A 20,745-nucleotide genomic window follows, 5' to 3' on the forward strand; every position below is an offset into this window, starting at 1 on the left:
TTCCCCTTTAAGAATGCTCAATGCCCAGCGAGAAACTGGTGGTGGCTTTTGATAATAACAGTAAAACAATGTTTAATCTTGCTGCAAAATGTTTCAGGACAAAACTTTAGAATTGCACTTACCAGCAAGCACCACACTACAAAGATGTGAGATTAAAGGTTTATTGGAGGTATGGATGAAATGGAAGTGAGGATTGGGTCGTCTGGCCCACTCAGGACAACAACAAGGAGGATAAAGATTGAGGAAGTAGGGATTAGGATGGGATGAAGAGGTGAGAAGCGGGAAGAGGTGAGAACGTTGTGAGGGTAAGGGAGGGTGGGGACGAAAGAATTTAACAAACTGTGAAGCTCGGGTGTGCTGGGTATAAGTGGGTTGTGGAGTAATTAGAGGTGTGGTTTAGGCGTGTCCCTGCTCCCGACCTTGAGTTAACATTTTAACTTCATTTTCATGATTATCCATCCTCTGGGTGCGCAGAACTGTTGAATCGAGGATTGCAGAGACTGTGAACACTTGTGAAGAATTCACAGTCTAAAGTGACTGGGAACAGACTAATACTACATGAGAAATGCAAAGGGAAACATACATCGGTACTCCCAATAATAGGTCGGGATCATGTGAAAATATCACAACAGCCTCTCATGATATCTGCTGGGATGTTAAAGCTTGGGATTCAATGGGTCTTCCAAAATGGACAACCTCAAGTAAACAGCCAAATTAGTAACAAAATAGCTTAAATACAGCAAAGTACATTTTTTGATTGATCACTACAAAACCCTTATCTCGGTCCCAAAGAAGTCATAAGGTGTGTGTGTCATACCAAAAACAAGTCGCTGTTTAAGAGGCGAATACTAAGTAAACTTCTGACCTTAACGAGAGTAATGAAAGAAATCTGTAAAACATATACTTTTTCTTGTTCTTAGAAGGCAGAAATACATCCTAATTAAAATACAAAAAAAAGAAGTTCTGTCTGATTTAATGTCTGCAAAAATATCTGTTTAAACAATGCATGTATGGTTTCACGTTTGTTTTTACAGGGTGGGTCATGCCGCATGGCGTTGGGTATATTGTCTACTTTACAGTCGTGGTCCATTTTTAGAAAAGCTTGCCCATTAGAGAGAAAGTGTGGGACCCTGCATGAAGCAAATATCTGCACGCAGGGCTGTCTGCTGGCACAATAACAGCTTTTAGCTATGAATGACATCTGCTTTCCACTTTTATTATTCATGCCTCAATACAGTTACCACGTCTTTCTGTCTCTTTCTCTTCACGATCTCAGTGGGATACCAGGGAAGAAGTGTGGAGTCATAATCTTGACTGCGGAGGAGCTCAGTAACTGCAGGGTCAGTACACACACACACACACACACACACACACACACACACACACACACACACACACACACACACACACACACACACATGACAATCCAAATCTAGGTGAAGCATTCTGTATTTTCTTCACAATATGTATGCAGTCACTGGAGTAGTTTACACTTGGCTCCTTACACATGCAGTAACAAATCCCGACACAGGCAAATATGGCTAGAAGGAATTAAAATATTTCATGACCAAGCCAGATGAACAATGCATGAAAATCCATTGCAGAGTTCCCCAGACCTCCTCCTACCCTATCCAAGGTTAAACAGATCCCATTTTGGTGCCAAGATCTCTCCACATTCCTCTAAATGGGTTTTAGATAAACTGTCAAGATGGTTTTCTGCTATGAGGCGATATTCTCCTCCAATTTCGCAGTTTCCATGACACAGTTATGTATTAACTCCAACCAGCCAGTCAGGTACTTGGAGAATTTCCACTACTATTTTTTTTTTATGGGTGCATGTGTGTGCTCATGAGATCATTATATGAAGCAGCTTATCTTAGTTTTGTTTACCATTGCTACTCTGGGAGATTTTGCTCCTAACAAGATCCAAATGCTGTCAGTGGCAAGCTTGGGTTTCCCATGATGGCCTCCCTCAGGAGAAATCAACTAAAAGGTCTAATTATTTATCCGTCTAGATTTAATTCCTTCCTTCCTTACTTCCTTCCTTCCTGCCTTGGTTATCCCAGGCAGAAGCAGGAAAAACACAGCTCCTCATTAACAGCTATAGTCACTCATACATATGTATGAAGCCATCTCTCTCTCCCTCCTTGACTATATTGCAGACATTCCATAATAAGATTTATTTTCCTCTCTAATGCATTGGTTACTTCTCATAAAACAATCCAGAACCATGATTGTTGCAACTGCAGAAATTACCAAATGAAGTGTTCAGTGACGCTTCTTGGTATTTTGGTCCGTATTTAAATCACTAGTGTCCATGCATTTTTACTCTGCCAGTTATTAGATGCCAGTAAAAGGGGACTTTAAAAAACTGTTCTGCCAAAGTCTTGCACCGAGTTTCTAAATTAATTGACAAAAAAATAACTTCCTGCGCAGCGGCGGTTGCTCTGTTAAAAAGAAACTTGCATCAGAACCATTACATTAAAAACCCGCTTGTCTTTTCTGTCAGGATATTGCTACAATGCAGTTGTGTGCCAACAAGCTGGATAAGAAAGATTTTTTTGGAAAGTCGGACCCCTTCCTGGTTTTTTACCGCAGTAATGAAGACGGAACGTGAGTATGACTTGTGAGGGTGGGCGGGAGTGTTCGTGTGTCCTTTTTATTTTTAAATACACATTTAAACAATGGCATTATAGCAATTATATACACTCACTGATGCAAAGAGCTGTGGATCAAGTTAAATGCCCAGGAATTCCTTCAGTGACTGAGTTTCTGTTTCTGCAACCGTAGAAGCTAAAGTTCTTCTGGTCATTTGACATCTGTCTACTAATTTGAGTCCCCAGAGTTGCAAAAGGGAACGGCATTATTTTTCTCCTTGACAGTTTACATCAGCTGCTGTCTGCTAATGGGTGCTCTGATTGAAGTGGCCACAAAGCCAGATATTAAATAGAAGCCCAATATGAGCATGGCCCATTGGCTCGTTTCCCTTGGCCTCTCTTGGAAGATGATGTGGGATATGTATTGAAATGGTCTCCTTAAAGTGATATTCATCCAGATTTTCCCAGTTTCCCCCCTCACCACTCAATTGAGTTTCCCAGATCTTGCTGGCACCATCTCTGCTACAGCATCCAACTCTCAGCTGGAAGTTTTACCCTTATCCTCACCCTGGTAGTCCAGGAAGGCCAGGTCATCTGAAATGCTGTTTGGTCCATTTGCACAGACAACAGTCACAACCTTCTCTCTTGCTATTTAAATTTGCAAATAACTCACAGGGAGAACTGCAGCACTGAGGCTTCGTTGGCTGCTTGGCAGTAACTGCAAACCTGCTAGATGTTTTTTTTCTTAAGGCCACTGTAAAGTTAAAGATAATCCATTTTCAGTAAATGGGTCTAAGTTGGTTCCAACATTGAAAAATAAAACCTACTATGCAAGACATTGAAACTATTTAAAATTCTAAAAATGCCAAAAATGAGACATCCTGTGTTTCTGTTGACCAGTGTGAGTTTTAACTGTTGGAAGCTCTTGCAATAACCTGTATTACTGTAGCATTTGCTTTGCATCCTCATATCCCCCTGCAGATAAACCAACTCCTTGCAAATCAAAGCATTTGCCACACCTTCACTGTTTTTACTAATTAGATCCGGTTACACGCATTCTGCTTTGGGGTCTAATTTGCAGCCTTACTTGTTTGATTACTGTGTGCTTTACCCCCATGAAGAGGATAAAATTATTATTGAACATGTTAGTGTTTTCTCATTTTAAGTACTGTCATTTTCAGACTATAACTCGCTCCAGAATATATGTTGCACCAGACTATATGCATTTATTTAGACATTCATTTCACACACTCCAAGACTAAAAACTGACATTTGACCAATCCGTTTCATTAGACATCGTTTAATTCATGGTCTAATATGTTTTGATTCTCTTTATGTTTGGATTACTTTTCAGTAGAAGTAAAGCTGTGTTCAGTGTTAACAGCTTTATATTACTGGCAGTCCAACATTGTAACCCCTTATTTAAAGCTTTATGTTCAATATATCTAAATGTGTCCAGTCTACCGTGTTCAGTTGAACATTATTAACAAAAAAAAAAAAAAAAAGCTGAAGCTTATTCAACTTCAGGGCTCGCTGGATAAGGCTGTTGCTGGAAACCTTTTCAGGCAATTATCCCAAAGTACCACCATTACTAAAAGGGAACCCTGATGGAAGCACTGAACCTCAGCAGGCACACTGGTGATGCGTAGTCTAGGCTTTAAACCATGCGGGATGTGCTGTGACTGCGCTGGGAAGAGATTCTACATACAGGACATCCATCCAGTGACACCAATTACCGCGATTGATTCTCAGTTTACCTTTTGAACACGAAACAGCTCTCCTCTGTCTTCTAATTCAGGTATTTTACCATCTGTACAGGACCTGCTATTTTTTTCAGCTTGTTGCTTTTCTTCACAGATGTGCCTTTTAGAGCTGTTTCGAGCAATACATATTCATCTGTAATTGTTCTATGTTTCACAAATATACTTATGCAAATATACTTATGCAAATATACACACTGCTACAAGAGCCTGAAAAGTGTTGTGCAGAATTGCCAGAGTAAAAAAAAATAAAAAATGGAATATATAATTATCTGTGCAGTTTATATAAGCACTCTTTTTATGGCCTCATATCTCATATTTTTCTGGCAGGTTCACCATCTGCCACAAGACGGAGGTGATCAAGAATACACTGAACCCGGTGTGGCAGTCTTTCACCATCCCCGTTAGAGCTCTCTGCAACGGTGACTATGACAGGTCGGGAAACATATTTGAATTTCTCTATTATCCCATACAGCATGGAGTCAACAAACCTGTTAATTGAGAAAGAAGCACTCAGATCTTTAAGAAATCAAATTAAATGGGGACATGTTTCAAGTTGACTTCTAAATAGATGACATCAGCTGTTACTGGGGCGGTCAGAATAATGCCAGCAGTCGGTCATGGTGTCCCAGGGACCAGCACTGGTGTTATTGAGACTGACTCAGTATTCACACCGCGTTGTGTTATACATACCAAATCAGGGCGGACCGTGCTCAGTGTTGGAATGGCCTCTTGGTGTGACATACAGTACTCTTCATAGTGCACGGTGCCACTCTTTTAATAATTGCTCCTATAATCCACTTCTTATGCTTTCACCCTTTAAAAGATGCATGTATGATGTGAAGCGATGTGTATTCGGCCTTTATTGCAGGCTCCCACGGTAAATTATTGGATGCGTAACAAAAAGCTCGGTGCAAGAATCCAGGGAATGGAACACTGTTTTTTTAGGTTTAGGATGGAAAGTCAAAGCTACTGATGTGAATTTACATTGTGCAAACGATATAGAACAACACTGCATGAATTTGGCCGTCAGCTTTCACACGGCACGCAGATCATTGCGTACCAGAACAAACAGAGGCTTTGTGGAAGTGAAAACCAGGCTGCTTCAAGGCTTCTCCCAACATCAGTTGAATGCAAGGATCTTAACAGATAAATACAGATAGCTCTCACTTAACCCTGCTTCACTAGTCATCTTTATTAAAGCAACATCATTCATCCTATTTGTTGCTGATATCCAATCAGTTTCATCCATACAGTGTTAATCTCTTTACTACAAATAGACTAAGACGTTTACATTACCAGGATATGGGAAGACTTTTTTTTTCATATTAAGCTATTATATTACATTAAATCTATTTAATCTGTGAAATGTACGGTACTACAACTATAGCTATAAAACGCCTTGCAAACCCATGCACACATGACTTATTACCGGTGGAAGGTTATATGATGGTATTTAATAACTGATACATTTTAAGGGAGGTTAAGATGCCTGGATGTAATATTTTGTTTCGGGTGGGACAGGTTAAAACTAATTCATAGTGAAGATGGAAATAGAAAGAACATTGTTTAGTTTGTTTAATTAATATATTTACAGCTGCAATGTTTAGTATCAGCATTGCAATGGCATATTCTCCAAGTATTGTGCCACTGTAAATTTAGTTATCTCCCTACATTTCCTTGAAAAAAAAAAAAAAAGGATCACAAAACACTCACAACAGATACAAGTATCAAAACTATCAAAGTAAATACTATTTTTCCAAAGAGTGAAAATCCCTGCATAAACATTTTATCAGGGGAGGAATGTGATCACTTATCTAAAGAAATTACATGTGCATTTGCTAAAATTGTATTTTTTGTCAGTCTATAAGTCCCACTTTCACTCATACTTTGGCTGATCCTACGACCTATTGTCAGATATGACGTATATGTCAAATATTTAACATGTTTTTAAATGGTAATTTATACTGACCAACATAAGGAGTAAATATTACAACCGTAAGAGGGCTCTCTAGTCTTGTGAAAACTATATGCTGCTCCTGTACCGCTTAAAAAAATAATCGAAACATTACCTTACAGACAACAAAGGCTGAACACATATGTGTGTATGTTGTTTCACTGTTACAGTATGCATTCACGCAGCAGAGAGTTGCGTGGTGCAGCTCGAAGGGGGAGCCCAGACTGCGACAGAACCACATCCTCGGGCTGTCCGTGAAGTGTTAGCTCATGTTGTGTGGACAGTTAACAACTTCGCTGATACACGTTCAGGAGTAGACTGACCTTTCTGTGTTGCTCTCAAACATCTGTGTCGTACTGTTAGCTTAGCACGTAGCACCATTACGCTCACCGTCTAATTTCAGTGTAATTTTGACAATCAAATGCACTGAGTGTTTTTTTTTTTTTTTTTTTTTTTTTCGTGCCACAACATCATCAGGCATGCACATGGCTCCCCAAGTCTAACCTCCACTACTCCAAGGCTTCCAGCAATCCCTGTTTATCCTGTCGCTGAACAATTTTGCAGAACTTTCTTTAGGCCAGCCAGAAATCCATTTCCTTAGCCTCTCCATATTCCTCCCATGTCCAATCTTTTGATTCTGAAATCACAGCAGCTGCAGCCCCTCTGGTGACCTGATACCTTACAGCTGCTTCAGGAATCCCAAAGGACAAGCAATCCCTAAAGGTTTTATTCTTCAGCTAGCCTGACGTCTTCCACCATCAGCGGGTGATTGCCACTTCTACTGTCACCACTAACCTTCAGGCCACTGCTTCTGGAAGCGGCTTCTGACCATTTAGGTTCTGAACATGGGAAATTAAGATTCCATGTCCTAAACCTCTCATGGCATGAAAAATTTTCTCCTGTGGGTGAAAGTTTAATATCCTTGATTCAACAGGTTTCTCCAGCAGACATTCCTAGCTGACCTTCACCTGCAATTTGGGTTTACCAGGTCTGTGCGGTAGCCACCCCTAAGACCCAACACAAACCCATGGAAAATGTATGGGTTTTGTTGTACCTGTCGCTTTTTATTGCCATTTTCATAAATGTCGGAAAACTAGCAAGTTAAAGCTTTCCTAAAACTCTGTCATTGAAGTCATTTATTTAAGTCTTAAAGTAAAGGCTGTAAGTCTTTACATGAGGGATTTATATAAAAGCGTTGTTCCTGCTCTATATGCTAATAACTTTCAATAACCTGCAACATTTTAGGTAAAATATAAGCTGTCTATATCACATAACTGAACAAAAACCTTTTACATCTGACTGTTAAACATGAGACTGGAGTAACGTTTATGTGAATATATCATAACTAAAAATCTTTTCTTCATTATTCTTTCCTAGATACAGTATACAAATTGTTCTCTCTTTCTCTGTCTGCAAACTAGTTTGGGCCCAGAGTTCAGATAATAGCCAGAACCCGCTGTGCCAACACTCCTCTTCAGTGTGATTTCTCATTTATTCATTAAATGTAATTGTTCCTGCTATGATGAAGAAAAAAATATTTTCTCCCCCTTTTTGAACCAGAACCTGCTGTTCTTTCTGAGAGGCAGAGAGATATGTAGCATGGAGAAAATTTTAAAGAAAAAAGTTGAATGTTCTGTGCTTAATTTTTATTTTTTTTAGGACTGTGAAAGTAGACGTGTACGACTGGGATCGAGATGGAAGGTAAAAGCATTTTTTTATTCAGAGCACTATAAAGTCACGTGATTCACATTCATCACATAAATAAAATGCCACGTGTATATATTTGACAGTTTTGAGAAAAGCAAACGGGTTTAAACCTTAATTCTGCAAGGAAAAAAATGTGGGAGAATATGGTGAAAATCTGTTTGGCCAAATCGAGAAGGAAATGTGGTTGGAGGAAAAAACAATTTATGTTAGTTTATAAAATGTTTTCTATTGCTTTCCTGTCTGAATGGGTACTTGTGTGTTTTTTTGTGGGCAGCCATGACTTCATTGGAGAGTTCACCACAAGCTACAGAGAGCTGTCTCGGGGGCAGAATCAGTTCAATGTCTATGAGGTGAAAATACTTATTTTTGTTTATTTTCATTTCATTCAGCCTTGTTAGTTCAGTTTATTTCTGGTAGATTCTTCCAAGATGGATGAAGTTATACAACCCTCTGAGAGCCTTATACAATTTTCAGTATGGTAGACTGAAATTCAAATGAAACAACAGCTTTTAAATTAAAGTAAACTACTCCAAAATTGTATTCTTCGACCTAAGTTTTCAAAAGAGATGCATAATCTAGGACACTATAACTTTACAAAACATACTACTGTGGGTTGCCCTTTTTCATATTTTACTTCTTATACCTGAAATAGTTTACCTTTACTTCTTGTACCGTAGAAAATTTGTCTTGCTTACAATGTAATTCTGGTGTAGTAGTAAAAGCAGAACCCTTTGACTCTGCCACTATACAAAGGGTCAAAGTACGCCATAAAAGAAAAACATCAACATTACACTACCATGTCCAGATTGTACATACAATGCTGTGAAAATTTATTTTAACTGAACCTGTTAGACAACATTAAGTATGCTACAAGATCTTTAAAGGGCAAAATATTATTCCTTGATCTAAAGAAATTGAAAAACAAAATAAGGAATAAAGTAATTTAAATCTATAAGTCTCTGGAGAGTTACAAAGCCATCTCTTTAAGGAGCATAGTACAAGTTTCAGAGTTTTTGCACAAGTCTGTCCCCTCTGGCGACAAGTTGAAATGACACCAGTGTTGTTCATGCGCGACTGCACAGGTTTTTTTTTTTTTGTTTAAAGGGTGTAATGTCTTCTGAGCTAAGAAAGCTTCAAATATTGAAGTTAGCCCCTGTTCTTTCGCTAATGTATCGATTGAGGTGGAGACTCAACAAAGTAGCCAGGTGAATGAGATCATGTCACATCCATGCGCACACCTAGAGGATTTGGCCCAAATCACTCTCTCATAAACTGACTAATCCACTTTATAGAGGCAACTGCAGTACATAGAGGATTACTCTTTTTACACATTGGGCAATTGTACGGGCATGAATGGGGTAGAAAATAAATTATATTTAACTTAAAAATTTGCACCATGTACCTTTAAAGACATTGGACTACATTGAACCACATTATCAACAAATGGAAAAAGCATGGAACCAAATTATTCCTAAGTATATTAATCACTCATATAGGCTAAAACGATAAAAAATAACAGTTTTTGGACACTGTAGATTAGATGCTAAAAGAGCCACTTTGTCTAAACTTTGAGCAGAAATGATCGCGGTCTGCCTCTCATCACCGATCGAAGAAAGTGGATGTGTTGTCTACTAGGTAGGGACAACACGGTCAGCGTAGGTACTTTCTGTGTGTGTGTGTGTGTGTGTGTGGGGGGGGGGGGGGGGGGATGACAGCTGTATGTAGACCCGGTCATGGTCGCTCATTTGATGCTGCTCTGAGACCACAAATTACAAGGATTCCTCAGACATGCATGAAACAAGCAAAACACCACTTTGAGCATCGTAACACAGCCACCACGCAATCTCCAACAACAACAGCAAGCTTCTGGAGTATGCCATCCATCAGAGCCTTCTTAACTCTATTGTGATCAAGATGCTGCTTGAGTTTATAAAATCCATTCATGCTTAAACATCCTCTGATGTCGCTGAATTTTATGAAAATAATTTTGCACAAAACAGTGGGCCAAAGTTTCTCCATGGCTATGTAAAAGACTCATTGTCAGTTACCACAAACACTTCATGGCAGTCTCTGTCACAAAGGTTTATGGGCCACATATGTTTTCATGGAGGGGCAGGTTGGTTTAGATATCTAATAATTTGAGAACTACATTAATATTCTTGTATATTATCTATGTGTAACAACAAAGCAAAAACATTTGTTTTTCACAGCCCAATCTATGTGGACTGCTAATCATTTCTAAGACAGAAGAAAGACTTTTAAACCCAAAATACATGAACAAGACTGTGTCACTACTCAAACATTTGTTGAAGCTCTTATTCATAATACTATGCAACAATTAGAAATAAAGAAAGCTATTGCTGACAGCCTTTGGTTTTATATTCCTAACTAAGATTTTAGACACCTTTTTCTTTTTATATGGGACCATAGGTGGTCAACCCTCAATACATAAAAAAAGAAAAAATAGGGCAGCTTGATTCAGTGGGGAGAGTAGTTGGCATTGAATCGGGAGGTTGGTGGCTTAATTCCAGCTTCCTACCTCTGGAGGAGCTGCAGAGATCCACAGCTCAAGTGGAAGACTCTGATTTCATCATAACTACTAGTTGCGCACTCCACAGATTCAGCCCTTGAGGAAGAGTGGCATGAAGGGTGCCAGAGAAAAAAGCCTAATGTGTAGTCCTGCAAGCCTTACAGGGACACAGCAAATGTTGCTACCATCATACCTTTTGACCTGCACGTAAAAAAAATATCTGTGGTAAGAAAAGGGTCTTTGCACATTACTCATTGACTCAGGGGAGCTGAATACAAATGCTTCCCTACTTTTAATTTTTTATATACATACATATACATACATATATATATATATATATATATATATATATATATATATATATATATATATATAATCAGATTTCTTTAAAGATTCTAATTTTTATTTTTATTTTATTATTTATTTATTTTTTAGATGAGCTGCAGAACTAAATGCGAATGTGTCTCAGGAAGACAAAGGAATAAACAGCATTATTCATTAAAGAGAACTTCTCAATGGTTTTTGTTTTGCTTGAAAATATGTACGTACACAAGCTCACCAATTAGCCATTAAACTCTTGAACTGCTAACTCCATTAAGGCTCACAGCTCATTAAATTCTGTTCAACAGAGGAACGCTTGGTTCAGAGAAAACACATTAATATTAAGACTGTAGCAAATGAAAAGACAAGTAATAGTCTCTTAGAACCCTCCTCCTGAATTAATGGATGGATGGATGGATGGATGGATGGATGGATGGATGGATGGATGGATGGATGGATTTTATTGTCTGCAGGGAATAAAACATTCATTTCTGAATCTGCTGAATTAGTCATGCTCATTTTTAGGCATCCTTCCAGAGTATAAAGGTTTTTTTTACAATAATTTTCTCAACCACTAAATGACTTTTCCTTTCATCTGCAGGTTTTAAATCCCAAGAAGAAAGGCAAAAAGAAGAAATACATCAATTCTGGGACTGTAAGTGCACCTTTGTTGGCCATAACTCTCTATCCTTTCCTGTAACCCACCATGTTCTTAGTTTTTTAAGAAATATATTTTTCACCTCTTGGACCTGTTCCTCTCATTGACTCCCAAGCTGTCTGGTCAACTGTTTAGTCTCTTTACCTTTTTCTCTTCCCGCGCCCCTTCCACCGTCCTCCTCCGTTCATCTCACCGCCGTCTGTGTGATGGTATGCGTGTGTGTGTTTGTGTTTGCCAGGTAACTCTGCTGTCCTTCAAAGTGGAGTCGGAGTATACCTTTGTGGATTTCATCCGCGGAGGGTGAGTGGAATGAAAATTAGCCCACTCTCACAGCACAAGTCAGCAGACCCTGTGTTTGCTTGTTTGCACCTCTGTGTGTAGCTGTCCGTGTGTGTATTTGACAAAAGGAGATTTGATGAGATTTCACTTGTAGGAATAATATTAAATTCATGTTTGTTCTGAATCGATTGTTTACTGAGGAAGCTTGCATCGGTAAATACAATTTACAGTTATCTAATTTATTTAGTCCACCTTTAATTACTATCTTTTTTTATCCAATTAAACCTACAGAATAGTGTACAGGCTGTTGTCATGCCATACCAATTAGTACCCAACCAGACAACCAGAAGCTGATTGAATTGCAGTGTGTATTTTTGGTGTGCTGTGTGTTGAACATATAATCTTTTTCAAGTTTACTGAAGCACATTATGTTCTCTGTTGTTCTCACTCTATATGCAACAGGACCCAACTAAACTTCACAGTAGCTATTGACTTTACAGCATCCAATGGTAAGTTACTGAATGGTGTCCTTTCACAGACAAACAGGAGACGAAATTCAATTTTGATCTCTGCTCATTCTGTCATGTTCCTCATTTTCAACGGAATTAACAGTCTAATTTTCATGACAGTTTAGTTTTATTAAATACAACATATCAGCCAAACATCCAGGAAGAATAAAAAGATTATGCATAAAAGTTAGTAGAATTTGGTGTTGAAGTAAAACATAACTTAGAATTTGGTAGAGAAACTTTTGTTGGCATGAGCAGCAGAAGGACATTTCCCTCACCAAAATTAGCACGCATTAATAGCATTAATTAGCATTAATTCTTGAGCCATTTGTCTTGGCTAGTCCTGCTATGTTTTAGGGCATTGATCCATCTGCAACTGAACTTTAGGGAAGTTTAGAAGATTGTTTTATTGGTAGATGGGTCTGTCTATTGGTGCCTCGACGGAGTGAAGTTGTCCTGTATGCCTAATGCATGATGGCTCCACCTCCATGCTTGACTGTGGCGTTGTTGTTCTTCTGGTCTTAAGGTGTGTTCACACCTAACCTGAACAAGGCGAATGGCGCACATGATTTACATGCTGACCCTATGTAAAGGCGTGATCAGGAGCAAATTAACGATCGGCGAAGTGAACAGTGCTTTCCAAGTGGTGCGAATTGGGCCCCTTAGCACCTTTACTCTAGAGCACATGTGTAAAACTCTAGGCTTGCGGGCCGAATCCGGCCCGTCAAGGGAATTTATCCGGTCCTCAAGAGCCATGCAAAGTGGACCCAAAAAGGGCAAAAGTAATGGAAAATGATGAGAATTTAAAGTGTAACTCACCCTAATATCATAAACTGTGTAAACTGAGCTACTTTTATTTTACATTTTTATGTGAACTGAAATGTAATTATGAAATCAAAAGTGTCATCTATATATGTGTAACCGGCCCTTTTTATGACTTCACGTTGCCATAGTGGCCCGATATAGAAATGAGTTTGACACCCCTGCTCTAGAGCAAATGGAAATTTCTCACGAGTTCAACAATCTGAACTTTTCTTTCAATTTACATCTTGTTAGGGTCCTCCTCGTTCATTTATTTAAGTGATTTTTTTTTTTTATGTTAAATATATAGACAGTACAAATAGACTGTTTTGGCGTTCTGCGCTACAGCACCTGGACTCGCTCAGTAAAATCCTTGTCCACCATTGTGAGTTAAACAGACAGGAAGAACCAAGCAAAGAGACGTTCCTCCTCTTTGATAATGTGGTGAAGTAAGCTGGGCACGTTCGGCATGTTGGGCACGATGGGCGCGTTGTCCGTGTGATGGCAGCAAAAATTGGTTGTGAGAATGTCAAATGAACAATGGCATGAGTTTGGTCTAATCTTTCTTCCTCAGAAGGCGTCTTTGAATCATTTTCATGTTTTCTAGCAAACTTAAATTCTGTGCCTTCTATAGATTTCAAGCTATTAAGGTGTGCTGCAGTGGTTCTCAAATCTTTGCCACAGGTGGTTAGGGTTGGGGTTAACCCTGCTGACAGATATCTTACGACAGCAGAAAGGAACTGAGTTAAGGGGAGAAAGCTTTTTTAAGCCATTTTCATTAATTGATTTGCTAAAAAATGTGACTAATTTCTTTTCACTAATTAATTTGATAAAAAAAAGATGTGACTAATTTGTTTTCTGCTTTTACTTGTAATTGACGATTTTCAAGTGTTATTGAAAGTGCCAAAATTCCAATACGCTTAGAACTGCCATCTGTTTTGACTCAGTGTAAAATATGAGTCTGCTAAGGGCTACATCCGCACAGTCCTTTACCAACTCCCAAATCAAAATGTTCTTTGGCTGCATTTCATACTAGGCTAATGAATAGCCACAGTCAATATAGTGTATTTGTTTTTCTGATGATTTGGATGTCATCATGGGATACATACACATACATAGACATGATGTCCTAGTGGTAAGGGAGCTGGGTGTTTGCATTTTGGGGAGGCTGCAAATATTGTTGGTTCGAAAATCAGTTTGTCACTCTGGGTCCCTGAGCAAGAGCCTTGATCATAGATTGCTTCCCATGCACTATTCAGTGTTGGCAACGCACTGCTGGGGATGGGTTAAACTCAGGGACACATTTCCCCTCTGTGGAAATATAAAGGGAAATATTAACTAACCTCCTTTAGTGTTGTAGATGATGCTTAAAGTGTAACTCACTCGATATGAAGGCATAACCCTAACCCCTAGACAAGTTTTGGAGAATTCCACTAAAGTGGGTGGTTCCAGGAGACACAGGTATGTGTGGGAGCTCGGGGCTGTGGTCAGGATGAGGGAAAGTGGCATGTAGACAGCAGAATAAGATATTGATGTATGCAGTTTGTTAGCAAAAAAAAGAAAATAAGTTTATTTTCAGGTGAGCTACCCTTTAAATTATAAAAATACAGAAACTGTTAATTTTAAATAACATGACGTGTAAAAAAATGTTTTAGCCTGGTCACTGAGCATTGCAATTCTGAACACTTTTTCAACACAGATAAATTAGGTTTGATCTCAATTTCAGAAGGTGGGGTGAGTGGTTCTCACATCTCTACCAGTTTTTTTTTTTTTATTACCAACCTGCTGACAGATATCTTACGACAGAAAATAATTGCGATAAGTGGAAAAAACATTTTTAGCCATTTTCACTAACTGATTTGATAAAAGATGTGACTAATTAGTTTTCTCATTTTACTTGTAATTGACAATTTCCGGATTTTATTACTAGAACTACCAAAATGTCGATACCCTTAGAACTGCCATTCATTTTGACTCTATGTGAGATATGCCACAATGACAAACATAACATTTCAAAAATGCTGCTTTTGTTTCTTCCTTTTTACGAGTTACAACATTTTCAGAACCAAGAACTAACTGTAGACACAAACAGAGCACGGCACCAGCCAACGGTGTTCATTTCTGATTCGCTGTCCCTACTTTAGCTCATACTGAAAGTTTTTGTAAATTAAAATTTTAAGTTTATAATGGAGAAAAGATAAATCTGCTCAGTTCATACTTTTGACAGTTGTCCCTTATTGGGTCAGGTAATAAAAGCAATCCATCTGTATTTACCTTGCATCCAGCATCTCTTCTGCGAACCACTTAAGAACCACCAAAGGCAGCCAAAATACCACCAGCGGTTCTTTTCTCAAAGAACTGCATACACAGTTTGGAAACTGTGCATGCAGGGTGTTACAACTTGTCTTTTTGGTCACTGTGGGCCCAACTGCCTGCTGCGGGCTCATCCCTCCTCTCATATTCACCCTCATCCAATGACACAAGTCCTTTTATTGAGCTGTAGACAGAGGGCAATGGATAGTTATTACATTCTTATTGTATCTCCTAGTTATCACATCTATGGCTGTCAGCCTCATATTGTTCTGCTGTTGGTCATGGAGTTCAATCCAGCCTTGTCCAGTCTTTTTGCTGATGTCGGCGGACAGCTCTGTGACTCGCCCAAGGTGGTCGAGAAGTTGGGATAAAAGAAATAGATTCTGTAGACAGATTTGTTTTAGATTGATCTTTGTGCCACACAGAAACCTATTTGAGTTTTTCGTGAATAAAGAGCTTACTTTCAATGCATGACAAGCAAGTTACTTAAATTTAATGATATCTTTTGGGACTTTAGTTCATATCTTTTGGGCTCTATTAAAATGAAACTACCATAAGATAACGACTGTTCTGTTTTCTTGTAAACCAACCCGCTAAATCATTAAGGGATAAAAATACCAACTTACCCCACGTTCGATGTTAATCATCCGTTATGTTTATTTATGGTGATTTTTTTTTTTTTTATATAGCCCATACCTTTTAAAACAAATCAGGATTATGAAACCAAATATCTGCAGGTCAAGTTACATCCATAAATACTAATTCGGTTATGTGCTTAATTAGGTCATTTTAATCTGTTTGCACATCTCATCAGTATACAAAATTAAAATGCTGAGCCTTGCTCTATAGATCAATAACGGAAGCTAAAGATTGTAACTTTAATGTGCAAACACAGTGGAGCTTGTTGTATATAACACATTTGGCTCAACACAAAATATTCAGCTGTTAATACATTACTTGATTATCATGCAGTTCATCTAACACCCCTATCACTTTGTAAGGCAATTTCTCTGCAACTGCTTTTCAACCAAGTTAGGCAACAGTTTACTTTTATAATACAAATCATTTTAATGTCCTTTTTTCTTTCCTATTCAGTGCGATTTCTCATCATTACAGATATACAGATAAACATTCTTATTTTTGAGCCCATCACTGAAATGAACATGCTTGCCTGAAGCATGTTGTCAGATGAGCACAGTACACCAAATAGAGTGAACTTATTTGGTGTTTATGTTGTCCGAAGGCACATCGCACACCAGCAGAGTAGCTGGAAGTGCAATTAGGTAAGGGGAAACGCATTACTGTATCCTTTTCATGTCCTTTAAAAGCAGGATGCTCAGAACAGAAGAGAGAGTTCAGACAATCTCTTCCAAAGACTAGGAATGAGAGATGACATTAAATTGTGAGCAATACTATTATATGTGCTATAATCTTTTTTGTTGGTAAATGCTCAAGTAAAATAATAAAGTCATAACCTCTCTTCATAATCTTATTGACCCATTTTTTTTATTTTAAAAATATAAAAGATGTGATTTTCCTTAAGTTTCTGGTTTTCTCGGGCAGCAATTGGTTTTCACATTAATTTATAGCAGCTCTGTGTGGAGAATACCAAGGCTGCGTGCTTCTTGGGAACACCTGTAATGGACAGAAAGACCAGTTAGCCCCACGCTGGTGTTTTCTAGACATTGTTCATCTCCTAACTGTTTAATTGTGATTTCTTAGGTTTCACATTTGAAAATCAGCTGTTTCTTATGGTGCACTTAGGACCTAAATCGTGTCAACAGATGTTACTTCAAAGGTGCAATTAATGATTAAAAAAGTGAAAACCTTAGTTCAGATTGCATTAAGAAGGCATTTAAAGATGATATTTTCTGATTGTCAAGCAGTGTTAATACACCTACATATTGTACAATAGGAAAACCTTGAGAAGAATCTAAGCAAAAAGGATATTGCATACAATTTGTGCTTCTAAATTCCAGACCTAAGTCGAAGGAAAGTTTGGAAGAAAGCAGAAGAAAGGGAAAAATAAACTGCCAAAGAAACTAGCATAAGTCATTTAAACCACTATAATAAAACCTCAAAGATCTCTTGTGTCAACCACAACTTGAATTACAGTGAGTCTCCTGCTGAATAAATTGATATACACTCCCATAAACCATTATCGCTGCTTACATTTCGATATGCAGCAATTGGCAATAAAACATTGCCTCTAAATCCTGATTAAGTTGATCAGCTTGATACATCCAATTTGGCTTTCTTATGGTTCTGTGTTTCTCAGCCCATCCACACTCTATTCCAAGCCACCATTCAAACAGGTTACAGTTTACAGGGATGAAGGAAGGAACTGTATCTCCTATTTATTCAAATGATGTTCAACTTTTTTTTTTTTTTTTTGAGCGAGACTATGCCAAAACGCTAACAATGTCTCTAATTCAATGTTTAAACATGTCATTCTATAAAAAGGGCCAAGGATTAATTTGTTTTTAAAGCTTCCTGACTTCTAAACTAGCAGACAAAGATCATAGATTTCAATAGCGTTATTTACCATGGACTGGCATGCATGTGAATCATGACAGCTTTCGGGGTCATACACCTTGTATTTAGACATGGTGTAACAACCCAAAGAACATCATTAACAAAGAAAGCATGTAGAAACTCAGAGTTCTGAGTGCTAAAACTGTTTGGCACCTTAAGCAATAGAAAAAAAGAACTTGATGTACAAAAGTTTGGGGGCAATCAGGCATTTAAAAAGAGACACAGCAAAGTGTTTTCATTTTAAACTGTCAAATTGTCCTTTTGAAGACGGTAGATTGCTAAAGAGAAAATAAGTGTCTGCTTAGCAGAAGAAGAGTGGCAGAGTAAGAAACTGTTTCATTTTCAACCCTAGGTACACCAGGGTTACAGGTACGGTTAGGTACAGTTTGTTAAGCCCTTGGTGCTCACATCATTCATGATAACCTTACAAAAATAAGCAAGACCATAGAAAGAAACATGAAACAAAGAGAACACTCGCCAAACAGGGGCTGTCCTGTGAAGTAGTTTTACCATACTGTTCAGGAGGTCAAGAACATGAAGCATTGTTCTCCTAATCGCATGATTTGTGCCAGGATCTGTGTTGTTATTCCACTACAGACAGTGTTTGAAGAGCAACAGATAGAACATTTTGATCTAGGTGCAAACCCTCAATAAAAAGGATGGGGATGTCTTCATGCTCATGCCAATTGTTTTGTGTTTTCGGGAATGTGTGTCTTCTAAGGTAATCCATCCCAGCCCACCTCTCTCCACTACATGAGTCCATACCAGATGAACGCATACGCCATGGCCCTGAAAGCAGTGGGGGAGATTATCCAGGACTACGACAGTGACAAGCTTTTTCCTGCCTATGGTTTCGGAGCTAAGCTGCCCCCTGATGGCAAAATCTCCCACGCCTTCCCACTGGTAAGACGTACACATGACCGTACAAATTCACACTTGCGAAACACGTCCGCACAGTTGGCTTGGACCAGGACATGTAGCTGTAGCAACAGCTGGGCGCACAAGCTGAGGCGATGGCTCATCTGCCTGCCAGCGGGAATCTCCCAGCAACCTCTCCACTTCCTCCTCGCTCCCTCCCCCGGGGGATGAAGGCAGATAGTCACAAAATTCCTGGATGCTAAACTCAAATGAAACTAAGGGGCATGTCTTGTTAAATACAAGGTAACTGTTGATACATTTTACAAGCCTCTCACAAAGTGCTGTCTTTGCAAAGGTCAGTAGACAAAGTGTATTTATTTTCTTGTATTACAGAAGAACATGTTGTTACCTTGAGTACCACCTTTTTCTTTTAACATGCTTTCATATAAAAGGCCTCTTTGTTTATGAATAGCCAGAGATGGTGGTGTACATATTTCTCACCATGGGGCAAAAACATTCTGAAGTTAAAGTACTCATGGGCCACAAAAAATTCAATTATCTTTTTACCTATTTACTAAGAACTCATAAATAGTAGTAGTATCTCAATTCTCCAAATACCTTAAAAGACCTGACAATTTGCTGGTGCTACATTAGATACATATTATCCCAACTGATGTTATGTTACGGAAACACACATAATTTGTTCCAAATCTCTAAAGCATTTATTTCCCTGCATTATTTATATTGTCATGCATTCGGGTCGGGCAACTGCTGTGGTTGCATGATTACTAACCTTTTCTTACATTTTCTCAAAGTCACAATTGAGCTAAACATTAGCATGTGACTTTAGTTGTTAGAAGTGCATGTCAGCATATGATCTGTAGCTTCTGCAAGGTCTGATTCATTTATGGAACGGAGAAACTTCAAGCTATGAATCAGAGGCGAGGTTCAGTGTCATGATTTCCATCTGAAACAGCTGTGAAGTGATGTTAGAACAAACTTATATTGGTTTACCTGAATGGATGGTGGACAGTATGTTCTCCTATGAATAGGTCAAAGAGAAAGACCATATCAGGTATAAAATACAATAATAATTGTTAAAAAAACAATTATTATATATACATATATACGTATATATCTTTTTACTATAAATCAGGCCCATTAGTTTTTATCATTTCGGTTCTGCTACTGCCAAAAAACTAATTATTTTATATTTTAGTGTTGTGGACTTGTGACAAGTGTACAAGATGTAAGTCCCTGCTTAGTTTTTCTATTTGTTAGTTTCTTTTATTTGCTTCTTTTAGGTAGAAATAATTCTGCCAAAGAGACCAGTAGGTACACTGTATTCCTGTGATAAACAATTGGAAAAGATTAAAATTTGCACCATCTCTCTCATCTATTTGTCTCAATTATATTTGACAAAGAAATGTGACTGTTTGTAATGTTCTTAAAAAAAGAAAAATTACAGTGTGTTAAAATATTATCTCTTGTGCCTGTGTGTAATCTGTAATCTGTGCGTCTCATCAAAATGTCCGCTATGGTAACACGTCGTGAGAATAAAGACTCTTCATTCTTGATTCTAGTGTTGACTGACTAAGATAAAGCTTTGAATCAAATACTACATCAGCATATTGTGATCCAAAGAAATTCGACTCAATGCATAATTTTACACAGTCAAGGGCAACTTCCCATGAGCAGAAATGTGAACAAATGTGTCGCCAGCTGGATCACTCCTGTAAAGCAGAAGAACAACAAAAAACTAAGTTGGAATATAAGCTTCACATGCTCATGTACATGCTCACATTCGTACTGCAGCACAGACAGCTGGGTGAAGAAGTTAGAAAATTACTGTTTGAAGCTATGAACTGTTTATTGAGGTGGTTAATTCCCAACATGATAACACCATCTTTGGCAATATGC

At 38.3% G+C, this 20,745-nt stretch overlaps 1 protein-coding gene across 1 annotated transcript in view; it reads left to right on the forward strand.

Moving 5' to 3' along the window:
* Positions 1-20,745, forward strand: part of LOC105934233 (copine-9) — a 131,598-nt gene that overhangs the window by 76,857 nt on the left and 33,996 nt on the right. Inside the window, 9 exon segments of the mRNA XM_036124875.1 lie at positions 1,277-1,340; positions 2,510-2,613; positions 4,688-4,792; positions 7,974-8,015; positions 8,296-8,371; positions 11,474-11,527; positions 11,769-11,830; positions 12,272-12,318; positions 18,689-18,870. Coding sequence (XP_035980768.1) covers positions 1,277-1,340; positions 2,510-2,613; positions 4,688-4,792; positions 7,974-8,015; positions 8,296-8,371; positions 11,474-11,527; positions 11,769-11,830; positions 12,272-12,318; positions 18,689-18,870 — 736 coding nt within the window.

Source organism: Fundulus heteroclitus, chromosome 1, assembly GCF_011125445.2.
Source record: "Fundulus heteroclitus isolate FHET01 chromosome 1, MU-UCD_Fhet_4.1, whole genome shotgun sequence".
Taxonomy (NCBI): Eukaryota; Metazoa; Chordata; class Actinopteri; order Cyprinodontiformes; family Fundulidae; genus Fundulus; species Fundulus heteroclitus.